The sequence below is a fragment of the Plectropomus leopardus genome, chromosome 19, assembly GCF_026936395.1.
Source record: "Plectropomus leopardus strain MGB_pleo_1.0 chromosome 19, ASM2693639v1, whole genome shotgun sequence".
Taxonomy (NCBI): Eukaryota; Metazoa; Chordata; class Actinopteri; order Perciformes; family Serranidae; genus Plectropomus; species Plectropomus leopardus.
The window spans coordinates 15,693,581-15,717,726 of NC_142194.1; the positions used below are offsets into that span (position 1 = coordinate 15,693,581).

Genomic DNA, 24,146 nt, shown 5'->3' on the forward strand with positions numbered 1-24,146 from the left:
TAAATCCAGGCTGTGGCTCTTTGCTGCATGTCATCCCCTTTCTCTGCCCCTTTCACATTTAAGCTGATCTGTCCTAATAAAAGCAAAAAAGCGACTAAAAAACAAAATCTTAAAATAAAAAAAAGGAAAAAAAACAGATCATGGGGTGTCCATGATACTTTAAATAAATAAATGATAATGCAAACAAAAGCAGGGTGTTTGTGCAAGGAAAATATACATTTTCCACTTCCTCCAAATTTCCTCAACTTTAATTCCTTAAGCCTCAAGGTGATTTTCCATTACAGGGATTTCTTTCTCTTTTTTTTGGAGAGTGAGTGAGAGATAAATCTTCAATGTTGAAGCACAAAAAGGAGTTCGTCTCAATTAAAATCATTTTTGTCCCAAATGATGTTGTCAATTATTCTGCAGAAATCTTAATCCAAACAGCATTTATTATTTTTTGACTGGTCCAAAACAAGTGATAGTGATTGGCTTCATTTGAGCCACAATTCCTCTAGCAGCTGGAAGAGCCTGAGTGGTGAGACTTCTGAGCAAGTGTGATAAAATATCTGCGAAGACTCCTCCAGCCAAACACTCTCTATGAGATTTAGCTTGATATCCTCTGGCAAAGTAAGTGCTGGCATGACATCAGATTTTCACTACAAGATTAATGTAGGAAGAAAAATTCACAATGCAATAGCTACATTTTTGTGACATTTGTAGAAAACTATTAAACTAAACTATTAAATGCTATTAAAACATATTTATATCGTAGCTTTATAAACGTTCATTTTGCGATTTGCCTTTTTTGCCAAATGAATTACACTTAAAATACGAGTGTAGGGAGGTGGACAGAAACCCATAACTGTACTTAAGTGTTAAAAAAAGAACAATTACAGTAAATGAACAGTGAAATAGCTACCAGATGGTGCTGTGGGAGAGAGACAAAGCAAGAAACAGAGAGAAAATAAAATGATTTAAAAAGCAATTGATTAATGAAATGGTATTTTTATATGTGTATTACTAACATGATTTTAGTATTTGTTTTTTAAATATCATGGTTGCTGTCAATACCGGCATATCATGACACCCCAAAGTGAAATTCAAAATAAATGGTTCCTCTGAAATGCAGCTGTTAGTGTCCCTTTCCCATTTTTCTTTCATGTGTAGGTGGTGCTTGTTTTTTAAGCTTCTGAAGTCCCCTGCATAATCTTTAAATTATTTCAGCACCAAATCCATGGAGACTGTTCTTCTAATGTCATTTGTTCCACTACGTGTATACCACCTGCTCTGTCATACAATATGAGATTTACCTGAGCAAAGCATGTCTGAGCTAATACAGAAACATCTCACAGTTGTTATATCAACCTTTCAGATGTGATTCTGTGTAGCTGAGTAAATAATGTGTTTTTGACCTTGTGGTTCACACATTCACTCTCTCCTCTCCAGCTGTGCGGACGTGTCCTGCAGGCCAGATCAAGTGTGAGCGGAACAACATCTGCATCTACCCTGAAAGCCTGTGTGATGGCTACAACAACTGTGGAGACAACAGCGATGAGAATCCTCTCTTCTGTGGTAAGTTGAACACTCAATTGCTGGGACGAATTGTATCACTTACAGCGTTTATGTTGTATCTGCTGAGTCGATTCAGTAGAACTTTTTATGAATTTGTGCCTGAATTTGTGTTACTGTGCAACAGCGGGTCGTACCTGCTCTCCTGATCAGTTCCGCTGCGACACTGGGAAGTGTATCCCTGAATCTTGGGTGTGCGACTCCATCCGAGACTGCACTGATGGGACAGATGAACCTCCCTCCTGTGGTGAGTTCTCTGCATTTGCATTTTACATTTTGGGCTTTTTAAACAGCTACAACATTATTCAGTCTTCATATCTTGACATGAAGGAGATAAACTTTTGACTATGTAGTTACATGCCATTTTTTGTATTTCTTGTATGATTTTTAGTTGCTTTAGTGAGTCGAGCCATTTGGGTGACACCTTTCATTTTATTTATTAATTAATTTTATTTAAAAGGGACCAAGTACAGTTTAAAATATAAATGTTACCATTCGATACACTGCACCAGATTATAGCTAATTCGCATCTGCAGTCCCTCGACAGGTCTGAACAAAGAAACAGCACAATGACATAATAATAGAAAGTTGAACAAAAAAAGATGAAAATAACCCCCCACGCAAGATAAACAGTACACACAATAGCACATGATATAAAGTGATACAAAGAAGACACAAGACCGACAATGCAACATAAAACTACACAAAAAAGCACATCACACACAATACAAAGCTACACAAAAGATGCATCACACAGTAACTCACGATATGTTTTTCATTTATTGCCTGTAACTCAAGAAAGTGTATCCTTAGTTACTGATTTTTCTCTGATTCTGTCATCGCTAATAAATTGGCAACAATAACCTTAAGATACATTCACTTGGTCGTGCATTACATTAAACCAGTAGTCAATTCATCAGAATAAATGCCACAGTGTTTAAGAAGGATAGTTATCAATGACCTGTTATTTACAGTGAATTAAATCTCACCACTTGCTAATCTTGTTGACTTTCAAATCAGATTTTCTGTTTTTTTTTTGTGGCTGATTAGTGGCCTGTTATCAGAGTAGATCTCTTAATGCCTCTTGAAAATAATTGATCTTATTGTTTCTGTGCAGAGGATCAAATCAGAACATGCGGTCCCAACTTCTTTGCTTGTACCAATGGAAACTGCATTCCCCAGATACTGGTCTGTGACGGCAACAATGACTGCTGGGACAACAGTGACGAGGCTCCTGAACTACAGTGTGGTGAGACAGAACGTAGACATTTATTCATTACGCAGAGGGGGGGAACAGTGGTTATCTTTTTATTTTATGTGATGTGTTAGAAGCAAAAAGCAAGTGTGGGGTGATCGTTTTCTATTTTCATAACGCCCATATGTGATTAGTTGAGATCACCAGGGGACACAGGAGTAGGAGGGGGTGAGGGAGGTTATGATTTTGGAATTTAAGCACTTTACTTTTAAACACTGACCTCTCGATTGAACTGTGCAGTTGTCCATTTTAGGTATGTTATGAATTTCAGAGAGTAGTAATAAAGTGACTTTTTATCTGAATGTGATTATTGGGACCTGTTTATGGGTGAACAAACACATTTCTACTGGTAAAATAATTTTATTATCTTAATGATAGCATCCATAGCAGCAGTAGTATATTAATTCTTTTTTATTAAATAATTTATTCTCTATTCAGTGTTTTTTTAGCAGAAGTTTTCTGCAAGCAATACAGTTAAAGTTACACAAATAAACATTTTTAAAAGAAATTTAATTATTTTAAACATTTAATTATTTTTAAGAAAATGTTAAATTGCAATGTCTCCTCTATTTAAACAGCAGCTCTCTTTTTATGCCTCCATGGCAGTGATAGCCAGGACAGGAGACAATATGTTTTCAGGTTTTCTGTATATTCCATTCTTGTAGATGAGATATCTCAAGAAAGCCTTGAGGGAATTTCTTCAAATTTGGCACAGACATCCCCTTGGACTCAACCAAAAACATCACTAAATGCACAGGAGGGTGCAAATTCTAGAGGTTATTTTAAAAACATCTTATCGCTAATTGTAAGTTAGTTAAAATTAAACCATTAATATTGGTTTAGGAAAAACCAATCGGCACAGACCTACTGGAAACTATATATTAGCTGATTTTGGTTTTTCCTAAACCAATATTAATGGTTTAATTTTAACTAACTTACAATTAGAGATAAGGTGTTTTTTTTGCTCTACCCCGTGCACCATCTGAATTTTTCCTCTCTTTTATCCTGTGTGCTCTTAAAGTCTTTACAGCTTAATGTGTGATCTTGCACATATTTATGGTATTATATTTCTCTGTCTCCCAGGCACACGCACCTGCAGTTCCAACCAGTTCACCTGCCCTACCTGGTCCCCCGGCCACCCACGCTGTGTGCCGTTAACCTTTGTGTGTGACGGGGAGAAAGACTGCGCCAACGCAGCTGATGAGCTCCAGAACTGTCCCAACCGCACCTGCCATATGAACGAGTTTGCCTGCTCCAACGGGCTGTGCATCCTCCTCCCCTACCAGTAAGTAGGAAGTGTGTGTGAGTAAATAAAAGTAGACATTTGTTTACCAGAACTAAAAGCTAATTCTCTTGTGGCTGAATAGAGTATAATGAAAAACTCCTCCTCCCCAGCTGTGACCGCGTGAACGACTGCGGGGACGGCAGTGATGAGTTGGGCTGTACTTATGACACGTGTAGCAGCAGCCAGTTCACCTGTGGCAACGGCATGTGCATCCCCGCCTCCTTCACCTGCGATGGGGAAAGTGATTGTATGGATGGCTCTGATGAGGAGGATAGCTTGTGCCTTACACCTCAGCCCACCTGTTCTCCTCAGCATTACATGTGCAAGTCAGGCGAGTGCATCGAGCTCAGTAAGGTGTGCAACGGACAGAAGGACTGCCAGGACAACAGTGACGAAAAAGGCTGCGGTGAGAGATACGGAAATATGACATTATATGACAACATTGATGTGAATTGATGTGAGACCAGAGGAAAAAACATCCCTCGCACACGACCAGGCAGGATATTTAGTGTCAAAAGCCATCATTAATTTTTAATGATTTAATTCATTGGAGACAAAAAACAGGTCACTAGGTTTACTATGACTTCAATTTATGTCCAGTTGGGTACAATTTAACCAAAACCTTTCTGTTATTATATTATATTATATTATATTATATTATATTATATTATATTATATTATATTATATTATATTATATTATATTATATTATATTATATTATATTATATTATATTATATTATATTATATTATATTATATTATATATATTATATACAACTTCCAATGTTTGAACAAATCAATGATCATAGAACAGATATCCAAGTACTAAGACGTGTTAGAATATATGAATGTACACAGATACTTAAGTGCAGCAAATGATAATTGTTTTTATTATCATCATTTTCATATATTTTAAGTAATTGATTGAACATTTATTTGCTAAAATAGCATACATCCCAAAAAATGTCCAACATCTTTAATTTTTTTTTACGCCAGTCCAAAACCTAAAGTTATTTAGTGTTGAATATACTGTAATACTTCACCCACAGAATAACGATTTGTAGATCAATAAGTCAAGCTGCATTACCTTGAATGTCCATGCCTTCACAGAAATGGAGAATATATTAAGTTATTGATTGATCTGTTTACAGACTCTCACCCAACTCATACAGTTTAATTGAAATCTCATTTATCCAGTCTTATGGTCAGTATTTCTCAAACACATGCATTTTCGATAAAAAAAAAAAAAAAAAAAAAAGACTTAGGATTCTGGATCCAGAGCATAGATAGGTTTCACTTTCAGTTCTGTTTAACAAAGTAACATTTTAGCAAAAATTTTCTTCACAAATTCAAGGTAACATGGCATGACTAATTGATTTACAAATGGTCATTATGTGAGTAAAACATTCCTTCAAGGATACAATGACAGAAAGTAAAGAAAAGCAATATATGCTCAAATTTCAGAAGTTTGAACCATCGTATGAACATAAATAGCATTTCGTTAGATGAATAGCAATAAACACATTTCCACCATTGTTCTAAATTTCTACGGCTCATGTAGACTATTTTTCTTGAGTTATAGTTCCAACTTAATTTCAGTCAAATAAAATTAAATCAAGGCCTTTCAACTCGTATATCTGTGTCACCTTGTATTTTTTGTCTTTCCTCCAATTTTTCTCCTCCTCCTGTTTAGGAATCAATGAGTGCCGCAACCCGTCAGTCCACAAGTGTGCCCAGATCTGCACCGACACCCTCACCAGTTACTACTGCTCCTGCAACCCTGGTTACCAACTCATGCCCGATGGCAAAGCCTGCGAGGACCTTGACGAATGCATCAGCACACCTGCCGTCTGCAGCCAGATCTGCGAGAACACCTTTGGCTCATACCACTGCAAATGTGCCCCGGGGTACATACGTGAACCAGATGGACGCACCTGTCGTCAGAACAGTGGCATTGCCCCTTACCTGTTGTACACTAATCGCTACTACATCCGCAATTTGACCACTGATGGGTCACATCTGAGTATAGTCCTGCAGGGGCTGTCCAATGTGGTAGCGTTAGATTTTGACGACTATGAGAAGAGGCTTTATTGGCTGGATGCAGGGGCGGGAAAGATTGAGAGGATGCGGTTTGATGGGACTGAGAGGGAGACGCTGGTGGATGAAAATATCGGAGGAGCAGAAGGCCTGGCACTGGACTGGGTGGGCAGGTGTGTGAAGAGGGAGAAGCTTTGTTGTAAAAGCTGTCTTTGTTCATAAATAAGTGATTATTTTAGAGTTTAAGAAACAATAACCAGTCTGCATCTGTGCAAAAATCTATTTCAAATCTGCAGAACTTCTCTCCTTTAACTAGTAGCTATTTTTTTTGTAAACACTTATGAGTGAAAATGTTTCTTGTCTGCTGCAGGAAGGTTTACTGGGTGGATGCTTTTTACGGCTCACTTCACGTGATGGAGCTGGATGGCCGCTACCAGAAGAGACTGCTGTCAGATCACTTCACAGATGGAAATACCACTTATCTTATCAGCCGACCTCGTGCTGTGGCTGTTAACCCTAAATATGGGTACTGGCACACATACACACAGAAACCCTTGATCCATGGCTGACACCAAAACCTCATATTTACAGTTGATAATATCACAAAAACCTTTCTTCTGTCAGAGTTTATTGTAGCTCCAATTGAAAAACTGAATAATAGTTAAATACTAGTTTAAAAAAAAGGCAATAAAATGTGTTTCAAAATACAATATTAGGTATCACTAGCCATTTGCTTTTTGCTGAGAGGAATAATTATAGTAAATATTCACTGCAATTTTATTTATTTATTTCCATTTTTTCCACCAGATGGCTGTACTGGACGGACTGGGGTGACACAGCATATATCGGCAGAGTTGGCATGGACGGAACTAATGTCAGTGCCATTATCACGGCCAAACTGGTGTGGCCCAGCGCTCTGACCATAGACTACACCAGCAACAAGATCTTCTTTGCCGATTCCCACCTTAACTTTCTGGAGTGAGTTTTTCTAAAACTAAGGCTTTAATTGGTATTAAGATGACTTAAATTAATCTTTCAAAGGCCTTAAAAATGCTCAGACATGGGAGGTAGGGTTTTATAAATCTTTTCATGCTGCATCGTAAAATTTCGAAAAATATTGGTAACATCTATTTTTTGTCAAATAATTTAATAAAGATTTCTTCTTAAAATCATCATAATGTAAGTGTATTTAAATATGTTCATTGTCTTTTATGTGTTCAACTCTTAAAATGGTTGTTTTTTTTTAACATTAGATCTAGATAATCTAACTTTTACACTGGACAAAAAAAGTAATGTTTTATGTTGCAATGAACATTCGGGCAAAATAAAACTGTCCTTTAATTGTAGTTATCAGAAATTTGGTCTTGAACTTTAGTCTGAGAGGCATTTAAAAAAAAATCAAAAAACATAAGTATTATTTGCCTTTAGCTGCACTAACCCTGTAATAGTACCAGGAGCACTAACGTGTATTAAAACTTCAATGTATCAACCTTTAGCTTTGCAGACATGAACGGCCAGAACCGACACCGGGCCATTGCTGGTACACTTCCCCATGTCTTCGCTGTGTCCCTTTTTGAGGACTGGGTTTACTGGACGGATCGGAACACACACACAGTGGAGAAGGCCCACAAGTACACTGGCGAACAGCGCACAGTCATGGGCAACAACACGCATCGGCCATATGACATTCATGTCTACCACCCCTACAGACAGCCTCGCAGTATGTGTATTTTGATGCTTATATTGTTATTGTCTCAATAGACTGCATATCAAAATGGACCAATATGTTATTTTTAACTAATTTCCCAGGTGAAAACCCTTGCTCCTCCCATCATCTGACCTGCAGTCACCTGTGTCTGATTGCTCCTGGTGGACAGGAAGCTTCTTGCATTTGTCCAGACCACTTTATCGGTCTCTCTGTGGGCTTCAAGATCCAGTGTGTCGCCGACTGTTCCAGCACCCAGTTTCGCTGTGGGGACAATGAGAAGTGAGTCGGATATAAAAGCACTTTTGTTCTCACAACTCCATTCAGCTATCCAAGATCACTCCACTATCTACTTTATGTGAAACCGTTTTTAAAAAGATACCATTATATTTAGTGCTTTTGGCATGCCCTGAAAAAACAACACAGAATTTTCTGATAGCTTTAAACTTTCACATTTATTTGATTATCTATATTAATCACAAACAACACAGTGGGAGCTTTTTTAAGATATTTTAAAGCTTTGTAGGGACACAGGCTGAGAATATTGTAGGATATTGTAGGTTTTACCTAGATTTACAGTTCAGTGTTGATACATTTGTAAGAAAAAAGGTGAAGTGTTTAGTTGGGTTAAGCTATATGATTCGTCCAGATACATTTTCTTCTATATGCTACTGTCTCTGACACAAGATTTTTGAATATCTTTTTTATTTTGAACATAAATTCGATGTCTCTGACTAAGAATTATTATGGAAAAAAAGCTTAAGAATTTGATAAATGAATCATAAGAACCAAAGACTGAAAAAAGTATAAAATGCTGAAAAAGGGGCAAGTTTCTAAGAAAAAAAAAACGTGTAAACTCATTTTACCTTTGTATTCTCTAAGCTAACCTGTCAGCGCTCTCTTGCAGGTGTGTTCCAATATGGTGGAAGTGTGACGGCCAGTCAGATTGCGGTGACGGCTCAGATGAACCTCAGACCTGCCCGCCTCGTTATTGCCCCATTGGCCAGTTCCAGTGTCAAGATGGCAACTGTACCTACTCCGGCTTCATCTGTGACGGCCACTCAGACTGCCCTGACAGTTCCGACGAGGACGCAGCTCTCTGCAGTATGAAAATTAACATAGTTTTTGCTACAGTGTAAAAATTAAATGGGATTTAATTTTAGGTCAGATTGTTTTTAACTTTCACTTATGTTTGGACTTTGCTCAAAAAGTAGAAGTCCAGGCTCTGGCCAGGATTTACTATCTCAGGACACTTAAGACTAAGTTCAGGCAGATGGTCCATGTTGGACTTTCCTCAAATTTTCAAACACAAGTCAAGCTGCAGTCTGTCCCTGCAGGTGACCACCGATGCCAGGAAAACCAGTTCCAGTGTAAAAACAAGAAGTGCATCCCTGTCTCCTGGCACTGCGACGGTGTAAATGACTGTTCAGACGGCAGTGACGAGGATGCAGATACTTGTTCTCAGAAGACGTGCCGACCTGGACAGTTCCAGTGTGACAATGGGCACTGTATCCCCCAGAGCTACGTGTGTGACACCCAGGATGACTGCGGGGATAAATCTGATGAGCCACATGAGTTCTGCAGTAAGTGACACATTATGAGATGACAGTTTTGGTGAATCAAAGCCAAAACTCAGGATCTTATCTTGATGAGCCAGGAAAATTGTTCAGTGGCTTTGACAGGAATTTAAACGGTTTAAACAAGCATAGATTCGTTTTCCAGCTGTATGTATAATCAATTTAGACTCATTCAAGTATCAAGAGGAATATGTGTGAATGAATTATGTTCTGTTTACTAAATTTCAAACTGTTGATCTTTTCCCATCTCATCCTCTTCCATCTGCTTCTTACTCACTGTCTCATTTCTGTCTCCATCATTGCTCATTTTCTATGTTATTGTTGTCTCATAACATAATTTTCTGTGTCTCACACTCACTCATTATTTTCTTTCCTACCTTCTTTCCCATGTTTCTCTTCCTTTTTCTGTCCAGATGGTCCAGAAAACAGGTGTGATAATGTTACAGAGTTCTCCTGCAGGACAAACTATCAGTGTGTTCCTCAGTGGGCCCGCTGTGACGGTACTGAGGACTGCTACGACAAAACCGACGAGAAAGACTGCGGTTAGTTTTTATGTGTCAGCAGATGTGTTATGTTATGTTATGTCATTGAACGTAGACCAGATGTTAAATCATCTTTTTATCTGTCCATTTCTGACCCCCAACAGAGGTTGTGACCTGCGATCCTCTGGGAGATTTCCGATGTGACAACCACCGCTGTGTCCCCATCCGCTGGAGGTGTGATGGCACCAACGACTGCGGTGATGGCTCAGATGAAAGGAACTGCGGTGAGTGATGTACTCCATATTTTCAGTTCAGTCCATCACAATCCAGCAAGAGATGCGTGTCCACTAGGTTTACAAAATTGTTTTTTTTTTAAGTCTTATTTTTCAGCTTAGCCCTATATTCTGGGTTAGGAGTTGCAAAGAACATTTACAGATTTCTTTAATGCTGACCTAACCTGTCTTTTTTTACACGTACTTACTCTTACACTGTATACTGGAAGAAATCCTGCTGCAGATTGAAATGATTTTAAAACCTGTCTTTGAATAGTTTGAGCCTGTGTAGATTATACATGAGCTGAAAGACCTCATCCTGATTTCACACTTAAGATATGTGTGTCTCTTGGTTATGGTGACTGTTGTCTATAGAGCCAAGGCCTTGCTCTGAAAGTGAGTTTCGATGTGACGACGCACGGTGCATCCCTGGAAACTGGGTGTGTGACCATGACAACGACTGTGGGGACAACTCAGATGAACGGGACTGTGGTGAGCAGATGCTGCACATGAACTCACTTCTTTGAAGTATTAATTGTCATAAAACACAAACTTAACCATCCTGGCTCTTTTCCAGAGTTGCAGACGTGTCGTCCAGGGTTTTTCCAGTGTGACTCGGGTCACTGTATCCCCGTTGCTCTGCAGTGTGATGGCCGCCCTGATTGTCAGGACCTCTCAGACGAGACCAGCTGTCGTAAGTAAACAACATGAAAAAAAATGGCAAAGTGCCTGGCCCTAACAGCATTTTGATGCACTCTTATTTTTATAAGTGTGTGCATATAAAGTGTCTGTGCATCCCTAAGTCTGAAATGACTCCAGTGTTAAGATTTATAACAAGTCTAGTTAGTCTGGATGTTGTATGGTTAAATTTAAGTCTGGAAAGGGACCTAAGCTGCAAGCATTATTCCCGTTTCTTTACTCCCATTTATTTCCCGACATCCATTTACTGTCGACTATCTAAAAGAACCATAACATGTCCTCAGAAAAGACTCTGGAAGAGAGAACTGAAAAACCATGAAAAAGAGATAATCAACAGATCTTATTAAAGTAAAAAAATCCACAAACAGATTATATCAGATTATCACTATTTAACTGTTTTTTCCTACCATTACAGCTACTCGTTACCCAGGAGGCCGTTGGTGCCCTCCGAGCCAATTCCAGTGTGCGAACCGTCTGTGTGTGAGCCAGGGCTGGGTTTGTGACGGCTCCGATGACTGCGGGGACCGCTCTGATGAACAGCTCACTTTGTGTTGTGAGAAACATTTTGTTTATTATATACGGCAAAGAACCTAAACCCTTCTTCAGTCATTATTGTTACCCAGCACACCCATGCAGGACAAGTCAAGATATCTTAGCTATTTCTTGCTGTTGTTAAATTGTATGTAAATGATGCTGTTTTTACCCAGAAGTTATTGAGAATAAACAATGCCATTTGATCTATACTGTAAAGTGTCAATCTGGAGCTCTGCAGTTGCTTCCTCTTGTTAAATTTACCTCATATTTAAATCAACAAAAACTTTACAAGCTATTACGATTAAAAGTAACAGTGTGATTTTAATTGTTTATACTTGCATAGGTTGGTCTAAACTCAGATTTGTGTTTGTTTGACCAGTGAATGTCACCTGTGAGATGCCGTCCAGGTTCCGCTGTGCAAACGGGTTCTGTATCTACTCCGGCCTGCTGTGTAACCAGAGGGACGACTGTGGAGACGGCAGCGATGAGAAGGAAGAACTCTGTAAGACACTACAGGTTTACTTGTCTGTTTACTTCATCAGGGTTACTGTTAATGGAAACACTGCTTCTTACCAAGTGCCAGTGCATGCTTAGTATACCAAATCTGTTTCTCAAATCCTCCTGAATCAAATTTAAAGGGACACTTTGCAGATTTTCAACCAGCTTTGTGTAACTTAGTGTTGACAGTGTGTCTAGATGAACAGTGTTACAGCGCCCTCTGTCCTTGAGCTCCTCGCCCATCTGCCAGCCAGATGATGTCAGATGATGCGAAACATGGAATTTCACATCATCTTGTGGATTTCGGCTGGCAGACAGGTGACATGGTGACACAGAGCTGGTTGAAAATTGACAAAGTATGCCCTAATTTAAAAACTGCTATTATTATTTCAGAAAGTTACAGCCAAGGATTACAGTAGTGACTCTTTAGCTCTTAATATCTTTAAACAAAGTGCAGAGGACATTCTACAGCAACAAAGATATTAAGCTTAACTTGATCTTGCAGCTATTATATACAGGTAAGAGCGGGAAACAACTGTTTATGTCCAGTCAGATTGTTTCCAAGACCATAAAGAATAGTTAACATTATCACAAGCACACACAAATAAGAGAAGTTTGAGCATTAGGTATAGAGGTGTAAACACAGAAACAAGCAGAAATAAAAATTTGAACACACATGCAGCAGTAAACAGAATTTGTATTTAGAGACACTGTGTCTCTATATACATAAATTAGGTTATGCATAAAAATATATCAGTATTAGAAAATGTTCTCTTCTTCCTCTTTTTAAACATAGCCAAAACCAGATTTGTGATAAATTCAGGTCCAGCGAATGCTACACTAATCAACCGTTTCTGGGACCCTCAAGGATTAGTTGGAACATCACTAATGCCTCCTGAACCTTCGTCCCTGAGGCCAGTGAAATGGGGAAATCCCAAAATGATATCTGTGTGTCTGCACAGGACACAAAGCCTGAAACATACAAGGGATAAGGAAATAGTCTGTTTTATGGAATTGTTACACAATCAGCTTAAACATCAACCAAAGCAAATTATTTTGAGAGGAGATTAAATAGTCAGATTCGGAGAGGAGGTGGACAAGCTCATCTAAAGCTGTTTGTTGTTTGGGGAGGAGATGGTAAAGACAAATTGAGGGGCGGCTGTGGAGAAGCCTTCAGCTGGATATTTAGTGAATATAGTATAGTATGTGGCCATGTTAGAGTATATGCCTACATTTGAGTGCTTGACTGTGTGGGAGCATGCCTGTCTTTGTGCATATCTACGAGTGTGGGCAGTCCGCTAATTTAAACACATTTTCTCCCCATCTTTAGACAGTTGGGGAGTGAAGAGAGACACTGTACAGAAAGCTCTGAATTCAGTGTTAGACTGGCGGAGGTGGACATGTTTCCACAGATGGGTTCTATATCCACTCAACCTTCCCTGAGTACTTGTGTTGATGACTCATTGTAACTGTGTCCTTCTCAGGCCGCGAGCCCACACTGCCGCCCTGCACACTGGAAGAGTTTAAATGCACCAACGGGCAGTGTGTGGCCCTCCCTTACGTATGTGACCACAATGACAACTGTGGAGATCGCACCGATGAATTGGGCTGCAGTGAGTAGCACGACAAACACTCATTCACTCACCAGAGAAATCCTCCTTCAGTGTCACTTTGAAATCAGTTATTAAATGTTGCTATTAAATGTGACCTTACAGTTATCCTCTAGTGTCTCCAAACTACAGTCAACTGCATCTGTAGAATTTTAAAGTAGAGGTGTAAGATGCTTTGCTTGGCACTGAAAAACTAAATTACAGCTACATTAGGTGCACAGCTCATCATGTTCACCAGAAGAAAAAACAATTTAATAGTAACAAGAAAAAGATCACATAATTAGGACATACATGTTGAATAATAAGTATAATTTGTGTGTGGTCTTGTATGAAAGCACATCGCATCCTCCAAGTAAAAAGGTGTTGGAGATGTTTATAATAATGACTTCTATTATGTGTAATTTTGTCATATACATTTATCTATCCATATTCTGCCTCTCCAGGGCCAAGCTATGACCTGATTATAATATAGCAGCATATAACTTTAAGAAAAGTGCTTGTAATTACAAGGTATGGGTCTCACAATTATGAGGTGAAAATTGTGTAATTATGAGAAAATCTTATTATTTAGCTAAATAAAAGGTGCATTTTGAGATAGATTTCTCATGATGACGGTTGCATGACAAGAATCTCTAAGACAAGACTCTCATAATAAGATAATAAGACAGAGAGCTGCTCTTTTTGTGCCCACAACACCAAAGGTGGACAGAAATATCCTGTTGCACAATTTATTTATGAATACATGAAGGTTCATCGGTCATCAAGGGGCAAGGATTCACTGTGACATGGATTGTAGTCAATAGTTAAATTATTCTGCCCATGTAAACAAAGCCAATGTTGAATTACATCAAAAGTAAGCAGCTCTTGTATTAGCTCTTACTGTGTTGTCTGGCTCCAGATTTTGGCCACGATCGCAACTGTGAGGAGAAACTGTGCCAGCATGAGTGCACCAACCTGAATGGCACCGGCTTCATCTGCTCCTGCAGGCCTGGATACAGAGTTAACCCTGAGAGTACCTTCACCTGCCTCGGTACACACTCACTATTAGTTTTGTCCACTTTTATTTTTATTTTTTATCTTAAGTCCTGTGTCAAATGTCATGTTAGCTTCTCAGTAAGTGGGCTGCAATGATAGGCTTCAATGTAAGGCTACATTTTGGTGATGGAAAAATGGCATGGCCAACTCACAGGGATCTCTTGACCTCTCACCTCAAGATATCTGAATTAAAATGGGTTCTGTGGGTACCCATGAGTCTCCCCTTGAAAGACATGCACACTATGCCAGTCCCATGCAGTTTTTTGCTGTCATTTGATTCCTAATAAAGACAATCTGGTAACAACTGCTTTATCTTACCAATATGGACTTCAAAACTGTTTTGAAATGCAAAATATTTTAATTGTAACCATGTGATTGAAAGATGTGATTAATTGTGATTAACTATTGAAATTCTGTAATTACTTGTGTGTTTTTTTTAATTGTGTAAATTTTAATAGTTTGACAGCCCTGGTTTTGTTTAGTTGTTGCTTGTTACCAAAAATTACACTAACACACAAAAGCAAACACTCACTGGGAAGAGAGTAGTCCTCCTTTATATAACTCAAACATAAATGACAGCACATGGATGAACACATTATGACAGTTCTCTAAATTTGGTTAAAAAAAAAAAAAACAACACACAGCCAAAGAGTGTTTTAAAAAGTATCATCATTTTGGTTACAGATCCCGTGGATAAAATCATGAAAAACGTTAACACTTCTTAAAATCTTTTCCCCCTCCTGCAGACATCAATGAGTGTGAAGTGTATGGCACCTGTCCTCAGGTCTGTAGGAACACCAAGGGTAACTACCACTGTGAGTGTGCTCCCGGCTACCGAAAGGTGGGCGACGGCAAGATGTGTGAAGCTGAGGGTGAGAGCAAACTTTTCTTTATGAGCCTTGGTTTAAAACAGGAGAAATTTTAAACAATACAGATCCAGCTGATTTGAATGCTTATTGAAATATTTTTTTTACTTCACTTAGAGGTAAAAAGACTCATTAGACAAATATGAGTAATATCTGCTCCCTCTTTTTAATATATATTTAAAGAATGCGCAGAACAGGTAAAGTGTAAATATCTGTGTTTCCTCAGGAGCGACTCCCCTGCTGCTTCTACCAGAGAACATTCGTATCCGGAGGTTCAACCTGCAGATGGAGACCTACCATGACTTCCTAGAAGAAGAGGAGCACATTATGGCTCTGGACTATGACTGGGACCACAACAATACTGGATTCAGTGGGTCAAACACAGATTAATACTAGAAACTGTAGAAAAGGTCCACACAGAGTACAGTAATGACACATCTTAAATCAGAGGAACTTGTCTGATGATGTTTGTGTTTTGTCAGGTATGGTGTACTTCACTGTAGCCGGTAAGGACTCTGTGCCAGGTGCCATTAAAAGAGCATATATCCCCTCTGTGGATGATGGCAGTAACAACATCGGAGCTGCCGTTGACCTCGGCATCAAATACATCACCAGACCAGACGGCATCGCTGTGGACTGGGTGGGCAGGTTTGTTTGCGCCGACATTTCTTAACTTACCTGATTAGATCCCCTCAGTACTCCAGTACTCTGAGCTTAATCATTAGTTTATCAGTAGAAAGTTTGATTTCATTTACATGAAAGTTCTGCAAAAAAACAACATTCAAATCTCTAAATAAAGAGCCTTCATCAGCACCTCTTACGGCAAAGCATTTGTTCTGTGATGCTTCTGATTGCTAAAGAATCTTATTTTTTCATTGAAAGTTTGCATGTGTCAAAGCATATTTGGTTAGAAGTTCTGTAATTCTTCTGCTTGTAGGAACCTGTACTGGGCAGACTCCAGGGTAAAGAGGTTAGAGGTGGCCATGTTGGACGGACGCTACAGGAAGCACCTAGTCAAGACTGATCTGGGCCACCCGTCTGCTGTGGCCGTCAATCCACGACTGGGGTGAGACAGACGAGTTACCACACCTGGCTGAAGGGTCCAGTATTTAGGCTTTAGGTGGATATATTGGCAGAAATGGAATATAATACATTAAGTGTGTTATTTTTAGGGTACAGTCACCTGAAAAAAGGAATCGTGGTGTTTTTGTTACCTTAGAATTAGCCGTTTAAATCTACTTAAGGAGTGGGTTCGTGTCTATGGAGATGGCCATGTTGCACTACCATGTTTCCACTGTAGCCCATAATGGACAAACCAAACACTAGCTGTAGACAAGGCTATTCACATTTTCGTTTCAGAAATCCAGTATACACATACATAAACGCCTCATCCCCGAGTACCCTCCACCTCCTCTAAGGTGTTGCTCCTCTAAAATGAGCCTTGCTTGGGGCATTATTCACTGTGGCTATCATGCCTGTAAAGGCAGCAGTCCCTGAACTAACAATGGTAACATATGGCAGCCAGACAGTTTTGTATTTCCTCCTCCCATGGCAATTCTCTTTCTGCTGTTGCATTTACCTGTCATGGAAAATTTAAAATGAAAGCACTTTAACGCAGCATATCTCAGAGCCCAGAACTCGAATCTCCACCATGTTTCTGCAGGATGTTGTACTGGGCTGACCGTGGGGAGGCAGCCAAAATCGAGTGCTCTTGGCTGGATGGTCAGGAGAGGAAAGTCCTGGTGGCCGACGGCCTGGGTTGGCCCACTGGTCTGTCAATCGACTTCACCAACGATGACAGAATCTACTGGTCTGACTCCAAAGAGAGCCACATAGAGTCTGTTCTGCCTTCAGGAGACGGCCGCAGAACTGCCGTCTACATAGGTGAGGATGAGGAGGGACAGTCATCGAAGAAGCCTGAAATGAGGTCCTAAATGCGGCTTTATCTAAAGAAGAACATGTTCATATGCAATTAAACATTCAGTATGTCTCTCCATCATTGGAGCTCAGTCGAATCATTCACATTTTGTTGCCTTTTGTCCAGATGTGAGAAACCCCTTCAGTGTGAGTGTGTTCGAGGACCACGTTTATTGGAGTACTCAGGAGAAAGGCGAGGTGTTCCGGCAGGACAAGTTTGGCCGCGGAGCCAAGACCAAGCTGCTGACTGCCGGGCCGTGGCTGACGCAGATCTCTGTGTACCAGCAGCAGAGATACAACTCCATAGCAAGTAAGCTGCACACTTAGTTTGTGTTTTTTGTTTTATTGTTGACTGATGCATTATGTTAGTATTCTGTTATACTTGACACATATACTCATCACGGATTTCCAATGATTTGATTCACAAAAAAAACATCAAAGATTTTATCAGCCATAATTTGCAAGAAAGAAAAATGTTACTATAGGGAGAAATGGTCATATCGATAGAGAATGGACATAGCAAATTGCTGCCTGCTCCAATGACCTCAACTGACACACAAAAAACAATACCAGTCTTTTCAGAATACCGTTTTCATGTAAAGCAATCCTGCACTTTAACTTGTTGAAATGAAATAAAACACATTTCACTGTCTCTGCAGTGAAGAATCCGTGTAAGGGAACCTGCAGCCACCTGTGCCTGCTCCGGCCGGGAGGTTACACCTGCGCCTGCCCCCAGGGCACCAGCTTCGTGCCTGGCAGTAACACTGAATGTGATGCCGGTAAGAAAATGACCTGTATATTTTCCTTGTGTCTTACAAACATAAGGCTTCATGTATTGAAATCTCAGAAATTCATCTATGACCTGAATTGCATCCATATTGATGCAACTTACATCATCTCCTCCTTTCTCTTTGCATAATCTCAGCCTGCAACACAATAAATTCACACTATAGATGTCAGTGAAGCTAATGTAGAATGAAGGTATGCCTAGTAGGAGGTAATATGAAGCAATTTACCATAAGAATGAGAAATGCTTTGTCATCAAGCATGTTTGGCGGGAAAGTAGGACAGGGCTATATATGGATATTATGTTGATATTGTTTTACTAGATATAGTCTCAGATTTTAAACATCATGTTGTCTTTTTTCAGGTTTTAAAAGCTGAATTACAGTTATGACATTTTCCGAACTTAACAGATTGTTCAGGCTGTTTATTATTTGCCTTTACCCCACTTAGTTATTGTATAGCACTTGCTGTGCAATAAGATTTACAGACTATATTTTTATATATTTACAGTAAATATACCACACACTATGTGTGTATTTTAGTTATTCTGTATAACTAAAAATCATGTACATGCAGCATTTGTATAAGAAAAATGTGTTCAAAGTGTATACAGATGTTATGTTTTATATTATTATATTTTATTTTTTATTTTATCTCATTTGTATTTTGTAATACTTTGCAGTCAAATCGCTTTTTGCATTTCTCTGCTTCTGACTCTCGAGCTGCTGTAATGTTTTCCTAGTTCTCTTCTCTTCTCTTCTCTTCTCTTCTCTTCTCTTCTCTTCTCTTCTCTTCTCTTCTCTTCTCTTCTCTTCTCTTCTCTTCTCTTCTCTTCTCAACATATCTGATGATTATTTATCAAAAATGTATTTATTACAAAACTTATTTTGTAAAAGCAACAGTAAACCCTACAATATTGTCGCAATCTTGATATTGAGATATTTGGTCAGAAATATCGTGATGCTGGATTTTATCCATGGAAAGTGAAGTAGTGCTTTTATTGTTGTGGTCACAGAGAAAGAGGAAGTGTAGAGTCACAAATATGCCTAAAATTATATTACATCCCTGTTGCTGTCCAGATGACATAAACGTTTCTGCCATGGAGCAGTAATGTTGTTATTGTTGTTCATGTAAATAATTTCAGGGTTTGATCCACTGCCCACTATGCCACCACCATGTCAGTGTCAGAATGGAGGCACCTGCTACTTTGATGACAACAAGGCTCTTTGCAAGTACGAAATATTTTAGTCTTTACAGCCAAGAATTGAAAATATTCATGCAGATATATATACAACAGACAATATAAAACAAACTTTAAAAAAGTGATGCACAAACAAAAGCAGTCAACAGGTACTGTAAATGGGTGCAGTGTTTTTAACTCTATTGTTTGTTTTGTTTTTATTTTGACAGATGTCCTCCAGACTGGATAGGAGATTACTGCGAGAAAAGCAGACACTACGTGGTCCCACCCTCAAGTATATTTGATTTTAATAGCCAGAAAAATTTTTATTTAATTTCATTTCATTTTAATAAATTGCCTTTTGCTCCTCCTCTGTCGATGTCCCTCCATCTCAGTTGGAGTAGCGATTGGGATTGGGGTGACAGTCGTGATAGTGGCTCTGTTGGTCGCTCTGGTCTATGCTGCCAGGAAGAAGCCCAAGCTGCTGGAGAGGGTATGGAGCAACCTGCCCAGTATGCCCAGTATGCCGTCCATGCCCTCAATGCCCTCCATGCCCAACTTGCCAAGTTTTAGGTGAGATGCAGCCAAAAGAGAAAAGATACAACAGATGGTTATTACAGTCAGAAATGTTACATCTGAGGTTTTTTTTCTCCTAAATGTTCATAAGCAGTCAATTTTACGACAAAACAAGACTCAACAAAAAGCAAGTTAAATTAACTTTCGAGAAAGTTAGACTTTAATGTGCTGTTAGATTGAATGTGTGTTAATATGTTATGTACAGCATCGTGTTAAAGCTGAATCATTTGTGCGTCTTGATGATTTCCAGAAACGGTTCGTCTGCAAATGCGCCAAAAACAGAAGACGGTGAAACAAGGCTGAATTTTGAACAGGTTAGTAGCAAAACAAAATAGCCGTTCATGACAAATGACGGGTGTCAGTGTATTAGGATTTTATCGATACTCCTACAATTATTGAAACTACTTATTGGTGTGGTTCTCTATTGATATCCTGATTAGGTCTTTCATTAAAAAAAAAACATTTTGAAAAAGATCAGGATTTAGTTATATTTTAAACATAACATAAAAGTGATTTTAGAGCAGCAACAATTTCAGTAAACTATACAAATCTAAAATAGTAGTGTCGTGAAGTTGTAGTTAGTAACTTTATGAAAATAACTTTTTGTCATGTTTACTGAAACTGTCATTTTATTGACATAGCACTAAATAAGTTAGAGATTTTGTGTAAAAAAAAAAATCACATTATATTCCCCTAACCCTAACCCTTGATAAGCTTCTGATGGCCTTACTGTCCATGAACCAAAACATCCAATAAGAATCTCCAACGAGTCTCCAGCGCAGCTGTCAATCATGTCAATCACGGCTTGAGAACTGTGGTCATATTGTCAAAAAAGCAGCGCTGATCAACTGAAATCAAACTTCTGTAACTACATTGCCTTTTTCTAGCCTCAAATGTTTTCAGGAACCTATTTTAACGTGCTGTTGAGCTGCAAAATGAGAACGCTGGTCTGGCAGGTGGGTGGTGCTCAGTTTTCAGCTTGACTGTTTCCGACATGGCAGCCAGGTTACAAACTTTTTTGGCAACTTTTTTCTTTGGCAAATGCCATTTGTGGCAGTAGAAAAAGGACAGGGATTTTTTTCACAGACTGTCTCAAGTGATACTTTGTGGATGTAGTGACAGTTACAGCAAATATGACAAATGTTGCACTTGGAATGATTAGAATGTTTTAGAAAAGTTTTAAATGCACATTATTTTGGCTGGCATTATATATGTATAGATGTCTAGATAAGCCATATCTGGCCACTGTGTCAGGTCGTTGATCCACTTGGATGGTGGCAGGCTCATGATGGGACATGCCATTGATCAGCCTTAATTTATTAGGGTATCTTACACTTTTAGGTTCAGGCAGGGTTGCAAAACACTTATTAGACTTGTCTGTTAAACATTTGTTTAAAAAGAAATAAATGTGTAAGAATGTCTTATTGCGGTTACATCTATATATAGGATCTTCGATTTCCAATCCTCTGAAAAATAGGGGCACCCTTGACATTTTGTGAAGTTACTGCATGTGCCATCGGCATAAGCAGCTCTTAATGAGTGAAGTAATTCAAATTTGCTAGCATTTTGCTTATCTGCAAATGCCCGGGAAGTGAGTGTCTAATAAAGTATAACTCACGATATAGGCCCACCCATTTTAATCTCATGGGAAAGAGTAATAAGATTCTGGAAAAGTTTTTCAAAATGCATCAGTTAAAGATGCGTGGGAACCATGAGCGATTGAAGTTTTAAAAGATTAAAGAACATTATCATTCCTTCATCCTGTCCTTTGATGTCCTCCCTCTCACTGCTAATGTGGACAGAAGGAGGAGGGGTTGGTTTGGGAGTCAGGGGTGTCGTCACAGCCGGAAAGCCTTCTTAGTATTTTAAACTGATTTCAGCTAGTTTTCAGGGGGCACCCCTATTCATGACAGAAATGCTTCATGTCAGACATGTTATTGAATGTCAGTGATTTATTCTTTAGATAGTCACTGACTTGTGTCTTCTTGTCGTCTGGCGTCAGGTTCCCTGTATGTCTGTGTCCATGGTGGAAACAGACGGGAAGAGTTTTGAGAACCCAGCATATGAAGCTGGACAACAACCTGCAGCCAGGAGCACTATGGCCGCCGCCTCGGCCCCCAGTGGAAGAAACAAGGTCGATGAATAGAAATCACTGCTCGCCTGCAGAGTTCATTGATTCTGCTCATGCATCCTCTGGCTTGGTGGCTGTATATAAATAACAGTTTCAGATTATATGCCATATTGTTGAGATCACATTTTTCCCTTATGGGTTTTTCCACGTTCTGCAATTGTTTGATATAAACTTGCTGTAATTTTTATATGTGCTGTTTTGCACACAAAAAAACACCTTTGTTCAGAGAAGCTGTCAAGTATTTTCTGTTCACTTTTATGTCAGATGAGGTAAGGTACATATAAATTCCTTAGTCTTTTTCAGAGAAATGTAAAAACAGATTAAAACACTTACAGAAATTAGTGTATCTATGTTGTAGATACAATGAAAAAGTTACTTAAGTTTTTGTTAGGCATCAAACCAAAAACCCATTCAAGAAATCCACTGACTCTGAAACGAGAAAGTGCTAAAATGCTAACTCATTTCCGGGTTTTAAGACTCATACCTTTGGGCGCTCTAATGCATTTCAACAGGAAACATAAATGGACCTTTTAGAAAGTTGATATTGTCAAGTTTAGAAAAGATCGAAATAGAAGTTTCATATTTTGATGTATTTTGATTCGCTCATTGTTGTGATACTGTTTCCTCCCTCAGGAGAACCTTAATAACACCTTGTATGTGGAAGAAGTTCAAGTTGTGGACGAGCCCACAAAAAGTGCAAACAGGCCTGCAGCTGCCAGCGAGGTTAGTTTCACATTTATCACTAATTAAATGTCACATCATGTTCCCCACAGCTCAAAATATTACCTACAAGGGAAATATTTTTTGAAAGACTTTAGAAAAATAACATTTTGACTCTGTACATGGCTGTGGCTCGGAGGTAGAGTGGGTCGTCCTCTAATTGAAAGGTCAGTGGTTCGATGCCCGGCTCCTCCAAGCAACATGTTGAAGTATCCTTGGTCAAGATACTGAACCCCAATTTGCTCGCATTGCTGCGTCATTGGGAGTGTGAGTGCGTGTGATTGGTTACTGAGTAGCAGGTGTCTCCTGTACAGTAGACTCGGCCACTCGTGTGTCAATAGGTGAATGTGACGCGGTGTGAAAGCGCTTTGAGTGGTCAAAAGCCTGGAAAAGCGCTATACAAGTGCAGGCCATTTACCATGTACCATTACTCTAAAACATGCGTATTTAGACCAAAATTTGAATGTTTGGATTTGAACACATAAATAGCACTACAAGGGAGCCACATAATTATATAAAAACCTCAATAAATAAATAGAATAGAGTCAGATAATAATAATAATGAACCCACGTTTTAATATCCCTTTAAACCATAATGAATTTTTGTACTTTTATGACCATATAGGAGCCCTCTGAGAAGCCAGCACACAGCTCAGACATAGAAGACTTTGACCTCATCTCTAAACAGCCAGCTGCATCAAGCACACAGGTAGCCATGGCGACACATGTCAAAATGTTACACAATGTTTACTGTTCAGTGGATGTGAAGGCATTGGAAGCTTTGTATGTGCTGGTTTATGTTTCATCAGTTACTAAAGCATTTTATTTCTCTTTTTTTTCAGCAGTTTGAACCCATTGGGGACAACGGTTTTGTGTCTTTCAAAAACCCCGTATACACGGTGAGTCCACAATGACAATAAACTCAGACCGTATAAATTGCTTTGGATTTAACAGGACTGGTTAGATTTCATTTTGACATTCAGAGCTGTAAAAGTTCTGCACATGATGGCCATGAAGTCCGGAAATGTATGTCTATTTTTTACTTTTAATGATAATTTTGAATTGCCAGTCTCGATGGGAATTCACAGCTTACATTGTCCTTTATTTACATTTCTAAGATGATTTTAGTCTCATACTTAAAGGAACAGTTCAGATTTTTTTAAGTTGGGTTGTATTGGGTATTTATCCATACACAGTATATAACAAACAGAAGAATTCAGTTGGCATGAGCCCAGTTTGGAGAAGAAGGCTATAGTCCGACATGGAAGCTCAGCAATTTACTGCTCTGGATGGTATTGAGCAACAAAACATATTTTAGCCACCTAAAAAAACTATCACTTTAAATGGATGCTGCTTTAAAAGCATTTTCATTGCTAACATTAATGTCAGTCAGTGGCTTCCAACGGGGAAAATGGGGATAATTTATCGCTC

General features: G+C 39.0%; 1 protein-coding gene across 2 annotated transcripts in view; it reads left to right on the forward strand.

The window, feature by feature from the left end:
• Nucleotides 1–24,146, forward strand: part of lrp2b (low density lipoprotein receptor-related protein 2b) — a 58,150-nt gene that overhangs the window by 31,977 nt on the left and 2,027 nt on the right. The window contains exons 46-80 of one of the 2 annotated variants that reach the window (XM_088069942.1): nt 1,429–1,554; nt 1,679–1,798; nt 2,669–2,800; nt 3,890–4,091; nt 4,202–4,497; nt 5,784–6,300; nt 6,498–6,653; nt 6,935–7,105; nt 7,624–7,847; nt 7,937–8,114; nt 8,740–8,936; nt 9,170–9,415; nt 9,823–9,951; nt 10,056–10,175; nt 10,539–10,655; nt 10,741–10,857; nt 11,278–11,415; nt 11,776–11,898; nt 13,379–13,507; nt 14,403–14,534; nt 15,286–15,411; nt 15,632–15,775; nt 15,888–16,053; nt 16,343–16,471; nt 17,069–17,289; nt 17,450–17,632; nt 17,982–18,101; nt 19,253–19,340; nt 19,519–19,583; nt 19,684–19,861; nt 20,115–20,178; nt 21,867–21,998; nt 22,629–22,718; nt 23,341–23,424; nt 23,558–23,614. In XM_088069942.1, coding sequence (XP_087926068.1) covers nt 1,429–1,554; nt 1,679–1,798; nt 2,669–2,800; nt 3,890–4,091; nt 4,202–4,497; nt 5,784–6,300; nt 6,498–6,653; nt 6,935–7,105; nt 7,624–7,847; nt 7,937–8,114; nt 8,740–8,936; nt 9,170–9,415; nt 9,823–9,951; nt 10,056–10,175; nt 10,539–10,655; nt 10,741–10,857; nt 11,278–11,415; nt 11,776–11,898; nt 13,379–13,507; nt 14,403–14,534; nt 15,286–15,411; nt 15,632–15,775; nt 15,888–16,053; nt 16,343–16,471; nt 17,069–17,289; nt 17,450–17,632; nt 17,982–18,101; nt 19,253–19,340; nt 19,519–19,583; nt 19,684–19,861; nt 20,115–20,178; nt 21,867–21,998; nt 22,629–22,718; nt 23,341–23,424; nt 23,558–23,614 — 5,417 coding nt within the window. The remainder of the gene's footprint in view (nt 1–1,428; nt 1,555–1,678; nt 1,799–2,668; nt 2,801–3,889; nt 4,092–4,201; nt 4,498–5,783; nt 6,301–6,497; nt 6,654–6,934; nt 7,106–7,623; nt 7,848–7,936; nt 8,115–8,739; nt 8,937–9,169; nt 9,416–9,822; nt 9,952–10,055; nt 10,176–10,538; nt 10,656–10,740; nt 10,858–11,277; nt 11,416–11,775; nt 11,899–13,378; nt 13,508–14,402; nt 14,535–15,285; nt 15,412–15,631; nt 15,776–15,887; nt 16,054–16,342; nt 16,472–17,068; nt 17,290–17,449; nt 17,633–17,981; nt 18,102–19,252; nt 19,341–19,518; nt 19,584–19,683; nt 19,862–20,114; nt 20,179–21,866; nt 21,999–22,628; nt 22,719–23,340; nt 23,425–23,557; nt 23,615–24,146) is intronic. The other variant, XM_088069943.1, reaches the window with a different exon arrangement.